The following is an 11,827-nucleotide window of genomic DNA, read 5'->3' as shown; positions in this document are numbered from 1 at the left end:
AAGATCATTCGGAGCATGCCTTGAGAAGCATCCCTTGCTTCATTCCATTTGACCCCTATGGTGCCTAGTGGCACAAGGTTCCTTACTGTTTCCTCAGTAGGGTACATAGATTTGTACAGATGGAAATTGATAGCTCTTCCCTCCCTTTAAGAAATTTCATGAGACACCTTTAAGAACACGCACCCGAACCTCCATTTTACGTCCCTTCCAAAAGACACATGCAGGCCAAGCGGAGATGTCCTTACCCCGGGACTTCAACCAGGGTCCCCAATTTAACTAATTGGAAACAGAAGGTCAACTGTGAGACTGCTACCATTTATATGCCCATCTCAACAATGTAAACAAGGCTGCCCGGTTGTCCTTTTTGTGTAAGAACAAGTTATAACAACTTCAGTTGGCATGAGAGGAAATCTGAGACCTGGTGGGACCGCGTGGCACATTGGTAGATTATTCGCCTCGGAACCAAGAGGTGGTAGGTTCGAATCCAACTGCCGTGCCACCGATCTTGTGCCCTTGGGAAAGGCACTTTACACGGCTTTCCTCACTTTACTCAGGTGAAAATGAGTACCTAGAGTACCGGCTCGGATAGGACGTTAAATGGAGGTCCCGTGTTTGGGGAGAGCCGCGATGGTGCAGTGTGCGTTGGTGCAAACCCTTCTGTCGGGAATTGGTGATTCACTTCAAAATGATTCACCCGGATGGAGGCCTGGCGAACCTCTGTCTCGTATCAGCCACATGGTGAATTACATCATTCACCCGGACGGGTGTGTCACCCCGTAAGGGGCGGAATAACCCGTCGTGTATAAGCATGTGCGAACATGTACAGGGTTAGCCCTCAGCAATAACCTACGGCTAGTTGGGCAGCCCTGGCTGTTTGTAAACAGATGAACAAATAAATAGACCTGGGTGGATGGAGATGGCCACGCCCGTCTCCTGTTGAGTGACAGCTGCGGCCTGTAGAACCTTGACCTCGTTCTGTGCCAGGACAGTACTACAGCCCAGCTCACCCAGGATACCGGCATGCACACCGCCTGACATGTACAAACACATGGAATTATTCGTTAGTAACAGGGTTCTATGTTCACAACCAAGACATAAAGTCGCAGCCGATGTTTCGATGACCATTTGTCACCTTCCTCAGAACAGGATTTCTTCGCTCGAGGAGTGAAGGAGGCAGTGTAACGATTAGAGCCCACAGGCCCACACTCAACAGAGACGGGGGGCGACATAGACTTTCTGATACTTATGACCCCCTCCTGCAAAAGTTTCGTGTTCCTGACGTCACTGCTGGAGATAGAGAGGGTCATTCTCTGAACAAGGTCCACGGAGTTTGACCGAAAATTTAGGGTAAGTCCCTATATTGATTTCAGTGTTGGAAAGAAAGTTTAGCAATTTCTATAATGTATCCTACCAACACAGATGAACTTTCATGCTAAGCAATTCTGACTGGTTCACATTGCACTGCAGCTATAGGTGTCGCTCCTTACAGATATGGGTATTGTGACCACATTGTTTACACCACATTAACGTTAAATGTACTATATATTCAATTTTTTACGTTTGGGACGCCATCTGTAATCAGCGACACCTATAGCTGCAGTATAATGTGAACCTGTCCAATTGCCCTGAGGAAGGTGACAGACCGTCACTTAAATTTCTGCTGTGATCTTATATATATATATATATATATATATATATATATATATATATATATATGTCTTGGTTGCGATTAAAAACCTTGTTAACCAGGACATCATGTTGTCTTGTTGGTTTGCTTGCCATTCCCTTAGTTGTATCGATGTGTTATATATGTCACGCGGACTATGATACTTTCCCCCCTAACATTTTATATTGCGTTTCACAGAGTATGGTGGTATGGAGATTGCGTGTTTGCTGGGGAATTTTCGTTCTCACTGAAATAATACGTTTGCAACCCTATACGTTTGATGAAGGCAATCAAGAAATGTTGTCCATTTAGCATACGGCCGGGGATCTTTTTCTCTTGTTTGCAATAAAGGAATGACCTGCCGCCCCAAATATCCAGGATATAGTTTTCAAAACAAGACGCACATTTGTGTCCTGCTAGAATCTCCTGAGTGAACTGTTGTGTCAGCTGTGGGACGGTTTTCTCGTCCATGTCTGGAGGATGCACACGTGACAGGTAGTAGCCGCTACCGTGAACAATCCGCACTCCTGTAGTCTCGCTGATTCTCGCGAGAGCTGTGGGATCTCCGTACATCCCACACACAGACTGTTCAACTGTAATGAACGACAAAGATCTTATACCTCCGTTTTACATCTATAGTGAGTTCATTTCTATTTTTGTTCACTATAGGCCATATCAATTTAAGTTCGCCTTATTTTGAAAAGGCCTCCGGAGATGGTGAATAGGACTAGAAAGTACCAAAATGGCAAAATATGTCATTTGGTAGCCTTGATTGCAATTATAAAAGTGACACTAGTGAGGAACATGTAGGCATGAGCAAAATTGTAGATTCTGAAGTGAAACTAGTTCGATAGTAAGAGTTGCACTAATCTGGTAGCCGCATGCCTTGTAGCTGTCAACTTGGTACATTTACTACTAAGTGGTACCAGTCACCCACACTGGTATCACTTTGTGCACATAATTACATAACGTTATTTGTCGCTTCGGTTCCTGTTTAAACATTTGCGGTGTCCATTTTGACAATCCAACTTTCTTCTTTCTTTTAACCTTCTTTTCTTCGTCCTCTCCATTTTTTTGGCCAGCTCGCAATAAATTTGTTCTTTGCAGAGGGTGTCCTCCAAAACATTTACTTGATGTGGCCTTATTGCACAATAGAACATGAACGGCATGACAGTCATGTTCTGTAAACAATTCGAAGTTGGGATTTTTTTGCAGTATCTATTTCCTTTGGCTTGAAAAGCATTCTTTGACCTGGTAGCAATTGATAACAAAAAAATTTATGCTGACTTATTCATGCATATAGATATCCATGTATGTACCTTGAATCCACGTCTAGCGACGAAATAGACGTTAAACAAGGACAACAACAGCAACAACTGTTTTAGTTGTATTGTAAGGAGTTGTCATACATGTAGACCTTACGAAAGTTGCTGTACTTATGTCGTGTCAATAAAGATATGACACAAACTTACGTGAAGTAAATATTGTATTCCATTTCTGGTGTGGGGTAAGGTATTTCATTCCATCTTTACCAATGATTTCAGTGTTATTAAAACCTATTTCTACTTGCGTCCAAGTACTTGTTTATTATAACACAAGTCAGCACCTAAAGCAATGGTCTAACCTCTGCTTGGAGAGTAGATACTAGTATTTAGTTTTAGGCCTATAGGATGGAGAGTAAAAACGTACAATATTCTTACCAATTGTTCCCCCTCCAAATTTCTTATAAACTTCCACTTCATTCACCATCATTTGTTCGTTGTCCAACACCATATTGTCTTTGTTCTAGAGACAAACGAAGAAACGATGATACATAAACATAACGTCATGAAGCAATATCAATTGATAAAAATAACAAATAACAAAGGTAGACATGATCTCATTTCTTTCGGTGGTAGGGCAGGGTCTAAAGTGCCGGAAACTTTGACGCGTAGGCCTATTTCCCTGTTGAGGGTGGGATTGTACAGTCCCTCATATATTGCCTCTAAAGTTCCCCGTTTGAACCATCCGGTTGAGCGGTTTAGAAAATTTCTGTGTTGCATTTTTTGTTCGTTTTGCTTTTTTTTTTGCTTCCCATTGGACCGTGTGTCTTGGTAGTTGGTTAAAAAACCACAATATCTAAAAGGAGTTATAGTCCGTTATTTTCCGTTTTAATCTTTAAACTTTCTGGAGAAATATCACGCAGACGGAGGAGGCACAGCGTGTGAGATGACAGTAACCTGGTCGCGAATGTCAAGTGAGGGGCTGTCAACAATGTGGGCTTGGAAATTGTTCCACTTGGGATCCCGGAAGTTGTCCTGGTACAAATATTTTGCAGTGTCACAGTCACACTTGTAGCACTAAAATATTGTACCTTGAAAGTAACGTAGCCATTCTCCTGACTTCCATAGGGAACATTACTAATTGATGTTGATGTGTAAATCAGACGTGTAAATCATATATAGGCTGTGATCGAACATTATCATATTGCCGAGCTCCGCAGACGTTACATGTCGGATATGACGTCGTAACACATAGATTCTGGCCGGCCCGGTGTGTATCACCCCTTCTGATTGGTCAGAATTTGAATCGACAACATATGGTGTCGATTCAAGGGATGAATGATCATAAATACAATACAGCAGAATTTTGAAAAGGCTTGACATGCCAAGACGGCAATGTTTCGAATATTTCCCGTGGAAATTTTTGATTCAAAATGCAATATGTAATGTCCCTATGTACCAAAGAACAAATGTAAATTTTTAGAAATTCGACAAATAAATTCACACGCATAGTATCAAGGGATCTATACGTCATACAGCACTTTTGTGTCGACTATATTATAATAACGTTAATGACTCGCCTGTTCGTCGGTGTACATGGCGTCATAACACTAACTCTCGACCGGACAGTCACAATTATCGTAACAAAGATAGGTGCATGGTGCCCACCTGGTTAAAGTACCCCCTGCAGTGTCCTACGTTCTTGATTGACAGTGGCTCCTCCCATAGCTGTCTCTGCTCGTCCAATGACAGCCCTCCTACCCTGGCACGTGACGAGTCACCAATGGGCGGTCCGAAGTTCTTGGCATAGTCCACTATGATATGCTCGTGCATCAAAGTCTTCCCTATACTAATTATCGTGCAGAAAGTTCAAACAGTTTCTAAAACTTCATGTCATGACCATCTACATAATTGTGACAATATACATAGTGTTGGTATATGGCAGTTGCGCATTAGAATGTAGCATATAAGGCCATGTTGATCTTATTATATGGATGACGTCCTGTGGAAAACCAAAACTGGTGCGATCATGCAAATAAACAAATGCAAAAAATTCCTTCATTAAGTGACCAGGTGAAACTTAAAACACAGAATATGGTATACCATTTTTTTTCTAAACTATGTTCTTTCATATCATCTTCTTTGGCATTTACTATGGTATTCAATGACATTAGCATTAGTTTTCCGATATTTTGTCAACTTACGGCGTATATGTTCTAATTTTACAGCTGCTTTGTAAGATTTACAGTGTGGTCGTAACCTTTATTAATTTGTTCAGCTGTTTACAAACAGCCAGGGCTGCCCAACTAGCCGTAGGCAATTGCTAAGGGCTAACCCTGTACATTTTCGTACATGTTCGCACACGACGGGTTATACCGCCCCTTACGGGGTGACACACCCGTCCGGGTGAATGATGTAAATCACCATGTGGCTGATACGAGACAGAGGTTCGCCAGGTCTCAATCCGGGAGAGGTGAAATGAATCACCAACTCCCGACAAAAGGATTTGCACCAACGCACACCGCACCATCGCACGTGTGGGGGTTCTTTAACGTGCATGGGGTGTTGCTCTCCCCATACACGGGACCTCCATTTAACGTCCTATCCGAGGGACGGCCCTAGCCGAAGCTATCTACTCATTTTCACCTGAGTAAAGTGAGGAAAGCCGTGTAAAGTGCCTTTCCCAAGGGCACAAGATCGGTGGCACGGCAGTCGGATTCGATCCCGCAACCTCTCGGTTCCGAGGCGAACAAACTGCCACAGACTGTGCTACGCGGTCCCACGTAACCTTTTTTTCTTGGAAACTAATTAAAATTTAACGTTATGTCATCCATATAATGAAGTCAACATGGCGTTGGATTTGGATGAAGTGGGAACAGATCTTCCGACAACCTTATTCTGCAAATCTAACACTATGCTAAGAACTACAGATAAGGCCGCACCTAGACTGTCTTCATGATAAGGCATTACCTGTCAGGTGGGACTGGTCCGGTCACTGTAAGTACTTTGCCTTGCAACTCGTGCCTGCTGTAGACGACCGGCTCCATAGCGCCACCTAGAGACACAAGTAAGAAGTACACGTACATGCATCGTTGAATAATGACCTTGAACCATACATACCACCCTGCAGGCTGCTTATAAATCTACGTATTCATTGTAAGTTACTTTATGTACAACCCAATTGTCCAGAGAACCATTGAAACGCTAACATTTGTAGGAGGGCCAAGGGTGTATTTGAACCTCCAAGACTGGTGATCACGATAACATACAATTCCAAAGTCCAGTTTCCGGATCGGGGCACCAGTATTCTTCAAATTTATACGCACGGCTTATGGCAATTGACCAGTCTACACAGCTCGCCTCTTGGGATGAGAAACTAAAACCTTATCAAAACACTTAACCATATTGCGACTACCTTTCGGTACACGGTAACTTTATCCTACGCAAACCACAGTAAGCAATGTTGTCACGCCAGCCTGGAGTTCACCGAAGGGTCAAAGTTGTGCAATATACAGCAGCGCCACCTGGCAGTCTATTAATGATCATCATTTCAGACATATGCACAAAGCAACGGCCCAATGCTGCATATAATTACTACTTCCCCGCCTCTCCCACTTCAGTCAAAGTTAGAAATGATAATATTGGCTGATATCGATGTGCATCTGCTCCCTCATGCGTTAAACTCAGCTAGAATCGGTCAACAGCGTTTTTCATATTTCTACAATTACGGATATTTATGGTATAATACAAACAAAGGCGGTGTCAGCAAATTCGTGGGAGGAGCGGAAATTGCTGGCCGAATTTTCAGCATGTGAGGCGCCGAAGCTGATATCTGTTTCGTAAACGGTCGTTGTCTAAAGCAAAACGGTCGTCGCCGTTAATGTACATTAGCACGCTCCGCCACCCTAAAGGTGCATATCACTGCACTTGCGTCAAGCTTGCGTCACTGCGGGGTTAGAAAAAAACTTACGAATTTCAGAGATAAAGAACGAATTTTCCTCCTTTTTTTGCATTTTGTCGTCTTCTAAGTCACACTTGTACGTATTACGCAATATCTGACTTATAAAAAATCCGAAAAAATAACAAAACAGTGGCGCATAGGGGTGGGTACCGGTACAGAAAATCCAGGTCCAGGTCCGGTTTAGGTCCAAAGGATCAGGTCCAGGTCCGGACCTGAGCCTGGACCTGATTTAGTATGACTCATACCAATGGTCCATTTCACTACAAAGAGATTTGTTAGGTGGAGTATTAGACTTGCATTGGCGTTTTAAAATCCTACAACGCTAACTGCACCTGTACGACTTGGTACAAACTACTTTAAACTCAACTTCACTCTTGTTATTTTCTTCCACATGCAAGCGCCAAAACGTGTGAATGCCTGATAAAATAATGTGTTCATTTTCTTATCGGTCCAACATCCGTTCCACCTATTTTTTTTCAGGTCCGTTTTTTTCAGGTCCGGTTTTTCTGGACCGGTCCAATAAGAAAAACCGGTTTTGTACCGGTACGCTGTACCAATACCCAGCCCTAGTGGTGCAGTAAACGAACTCCGAAGTGCTTGACGCAAGTGCAGTGAGAGTGCACCTTAAGTATATTAGCAAGCAAGCCCGGCCTGCGCCCACCGTAAACCTTGGCTAGCTTTGATACTGTCTTATGCGGCACGGTAGAACCTGCTTGGAGATTAACAACAGTCTTCTTTCAAGGCGGCAATACGCCGTCTGGTCGACCTTCGTTCCGCTGTATGAGCAGATAGTCATTGCTAGTGAGTTTACGGGCCTCATATTTTGCCACGTGTCACCAACGACCATCATTGTTCACTTCGTGAGCGAAGAGTGGAAGGGACATTACTTTGAAAGTATATGGCTGTTTACCAAGTTTGACAAGCAACCAGGCAGGCAGTTAGAATGTTCATTTCGGGAGGGGGGTGCAAGTGGGTCTAAATAAGACAAAGTTCCGTCGTTTTTGCCTAAGAAAGTGATGCTAAAATAATATTTCGAATGGCCTTAAGCCTGTAATAATGAATTACTTATCATTTAACGAAATTTGTCACAAACTTTGTAACTTCAGTTTTGTAAACTACATCGTCATTCAGTTCTTTTTATCAAAACAAAGATTAGAAAATCATATTTATGCTAATATGAAGGTCATACGTGATAAGAAACAACAGAAAAACAAGGCATTGGTCCTCAAACTGCACTTTTATTGCCACAATATTACGTCTAAAATACATACTAAGGAATATCAAAATTCAGTAAAAAAATCCTTTTCCAGATAGTGTCAATTTTGCATGTTTTACTTTATCCTTCCTGCATGCCAGCTTCTTTGTTCGTTCCAATAACTGCCTAAAAAACCGAATCAGAAGGTATAGGCCATACACATTGTAAACAACGGTTTATATGAATTTATTCATATTCATACTCAAGCCGTTGTTGCTTACGCTATACTATTAGATAACAAAATTGCACTGAACTTCTATCTTGACTAATAAACGTTTAATAGTAAACAATAACGTCATACATATACTGCAAGAATAGAAAAGTCTTTTTAATCCAATCCACGTTAAATGAGTTTAACTAATACAAGTAAAATCTAAGATTTTATCATAAGGAGGCCTTGGTTAATATCAGCTTAGCCTTAAGAAATCTTTCACATATAGAGCAACATCTGAATGGAACCAACTAACACATGAGTTACAAACTGTGAGCACATCCAGGATGTTCAGACAGCAGCTAATGAAACACATGCGAAACTCAGCTAATGGCACATGAGGGACTTTATAACTTTGATAAGGCACATGAGTTTTTAATGATATTTTGAATGACATGTTATATGTTGTATATGTTATGTGTACAAGTTATGTGTAATCATTACTCCTGGAAGAGTAGATGTTGCAGACTGTGATAAGTTTTCAACAACTAAAGAAGTTAATAAACAATAAACAATCTCAGATATTTCCCCTAGGTAAAAAGAACATACAACTACTCCGCAGTTTTCAATAGGACCATTTTCTCCCTTAACCCACCATAAGTGTGTTTTGTTTTGTTTATTGAAATAAAGAAATAATTCTAATAACACAATTAAGATAAAAGTTATGCACGATTTCTCTAGCAATGTGAACAGGGCTCGAAATACCACCTAAATATGCAGGTTAGTGCAGGTATGTGTCTCCCTGCACCTAACCTGCACTGGTCCATGTACTGCGTTTTATACATAAATGTCATATGATGTAGGTCTATGTGGACTGATTTTAGCTGCATTGACTTTTACACCTTTAACCTATAAGATATTTCAAAATAGCAATGGTTCCTGAACAATTTTTGTATGATCAATACTTCCTGAATTGAGCAGGTGCATGTCAAAATCGTCTGGTGCAGGTAATTTTCAGTGTTACCTGCACCAGTGCAAGTGCGGGATTTCGAGCCCTGGTGAAGCAATGCAAAGTAATATTAAGTGTCTTGAAATGTTTTAGTATTGTTAAATTCAAGTCGCCTGTTCTATCTAATAGAGTATTAAATTCATTGCGAAAGTCATGGCCATCAGTTTTGAAAGTGTAGAGGAATCAAACTGTCTTTATGTAATGAATGACTAGAATGACTATGTAATGATTTTGCACTAGTACTAGTCTGTTAAAAGAAGACGGTGAAGACCATACTCTCACATGTCACGAGCCAATCCAGGTCCTGTAATTAAAGAGAAACGGCATCTCAAGATGAAAGTGTAAAATATTTTACAACAATCACATTTCAGAAGAAGGAAAGAAAAAAGAAGTGCAATTATCCAGAGGCTAATGCGCGCATATACGCTATTTTGTGATAGTATTCTAATCTTAATGAATAAGTAAGGCCATGTTTATCACATTGTATGGATGACATCCTCTGGGAACCCCCAAACTGATGAGAGCGTTCGAATAAACAAAAGTTAGAAAGACACTTGCCTTTAATGCTTTATATGAAGTCTAAGTGGTCAGGAGGGTTGAACAACGACAAAACACACAGAATATGGTATACCGAAAAGTACATGTACTCCTGCACAACATTTTACCCTGTGGATTAAAGCTAAATAAGTGGCAAATCAAAAACAAACTGGGTGAAATATACAGTCCTGTATGCACACTATGTAATGAAAAAGACACCTATGTCCATATGTTTTTTTAATTGTGGAAAGCTGGGACTATTTTGAAAAGATGTTGAAAATGTGTTGCGTCAAAAAAGTTTACATGTCACAATAACAAAACCACTTATATTTCTTGGAGTCAGTAACATCTGTCTTGTAAACAGGGTAATTAGTATTGCAAAGTTCTCTATTTTTAAACAGTGGTTGAGACATATAGATAAGGATACAAAGATATACAGCAACATATTTCAAACATTTTTGACAGACTTAAGGTTAATGTTGTACATGAATTGAAATATCCATGTTTTCTAAACATATGGAGTATGGAACAAGAAAGACAAAGTCTTGAGTAATTGCTGTCTTGCCAACAAGCTGGCAATGTGACTGGTACTGTTGAGTTGCAGATGTATCCGCTTTTATCTGTATTTCGATACTTGCCATTTAATACCTTTGTTCTCCCTTCGTGAGCACTTACTTGTTGCATTTTATGATGGGAGTGGAGCTAAGTGTTTTAGTACCAACGGTCATTGTAAAGAGGTACTAAGTTACATTATGGTTACCATGAATTTGATGCCTACGAGGGGCGGTCAATAAGTAATGCCCCTGACCCACTTCCAGTTGTCTGATCTAGATGAAATTTTGCATGTGTAATGATTCATATCTCTATAAGTTATGTTGCAAAAAACAGCTCTGAACTAATTGTGGTTTCTGATTTACTGGTGTTTGAACTGAGTCAGGTGTGCAATGGACCAGGTGTGAAATGGAGCCAGTTGAGTGTCGCGCAGTGATCCAGTTTTTGTATTTGAAAGGACGCACACCAACGGAGACTTTTGATGAAATGAAAGAAACTTATGGTGATGATGCCCCATCATATGACCTTGTTAAACGTTGGCATCGTGAATTCAAACATGGCTGGAAGTCTGTGGAAACAGCTCCCAGACCTGGTCGTTCCTCTTCTACCATTGATGAGGCATCTGTTGGAGGACCAACCTGGGGTGTCCTACAAAAACGGTGTCCAGAGCTGCATCAAACAATGGAAGAAATGCATAACTCTGGGTTGTTCCTATGAAGAGAAAGACTAAAAACTGCGCCAAGTTTCATTAATCTCCTGCTATGGGAAATAGGTCAGGGGCATTACTTATTGACCGCCCCTCGTATCTTCTGCAGGATTCTGTTAGCCACTTCTTTCTTCAGACAGAACTAGTGTAGTACTGAAGTCAGGGGACATGTTGTGAATATAATAGCTCGTTATATGTATATGTATATTTGACGTAATCTATTTTTGTTATTGTTTGTTACCATGGTTACTTGCACACTTGATTGTATCATTGATTGTGTCATTGTGAATGAAGAATAAAATGTATAAAAAAACTTTTAAAAAGTACATGTAGATCCTTGATTTTTGTTCTTTCAAAATTAAACGTATTGATCAGAATTTGAACCTTCTTAATCCAGATCGTCATTTGTCATCTGACTCCTGTAGTTGAGAGACTTTGGTCCGCTGTTCCTCACGCATTCACCGGCGACGGATTCAGCAGCACAGCCATCCTACAAGATGTACAGAATTGTTGTTACAATTGTTGTACATAATTGCTGAGGATATCTAGAAAGAAATCACTGATATACTGATTGTCTGCCTGTCTGTTTGTTTGCGTGTGTGTGTGTGTGTGTGTGTGTGTGTGTGTGAGTGTGTGTATGTGTGAGTGTGTGTATGTGTGAGTGTGTGTATGTGTGTGTGTGTGACTGTGTGTGTGTGTGAGTGTATGTGTGTGTGTGTGTGTGAGTG

General features: G+C 40.9%; 1 protein-coding gene across 1 annotated transcript in view; it reads right to left on the bottom strand.

Moving 5' to 3' along the window:
* The window catches only part of LOC118415487 (phosphotriesterase-related protein-like), a 10,060-nt gene extending 3,640 nt beyond the window's left edge, over positions 1-6,420 (bottom strand). The window contains exons 1-6 of the mRNA XM_035820146.1: positions 6,344-6,420; positions 5,899-5,983; positions 4,597-4,777; positions 3,367-3,451; positions 2,071-2,259; positions 903-1,031 (exon numbers count right to left, since the gene is read on the bottom strand). Coding sequence (XP_035676039.1) covers positions 903-1,031; positions 2,071-2,259; positions 3,367-3,451; positions 4,597-4,777; positions 5,899-5,975 — 661 coding nt within the window. The 5' untranslated portion in view covers positions 5,976-5,983; positions 6,344-6,420. The remainder of the gene's footprint in view (positions 1-902; positions 1,032-2,070; positions 2,260-3,366; positions 3,452-4,596; positions 4,778-5,898; positions 5,984-6,343) is intronic.
* Positions 6,421-11,827: the final 5,407 nt, after the last annotated feature.

Source organism: Branchiostoma floridae, chromosome 5, assembly GCF_000003815.2.
Source record: "Branchiostoma floridae strain S238N-H82 chromosome 5, Bfl_VNyyK, whole genome shotgun sequence".
Lineage (NCBI taxonomy): Eukaryota > Metazoa > Chordata > Leptocardii > Amphioxiformes > Branchiostomatidae > Branchiostoma > Branchiostoma floridae.
Note: the sequence above shows the minus strand (reverse complement) of the source record. Positions and strands in the feature narration are given on the sequence as shown.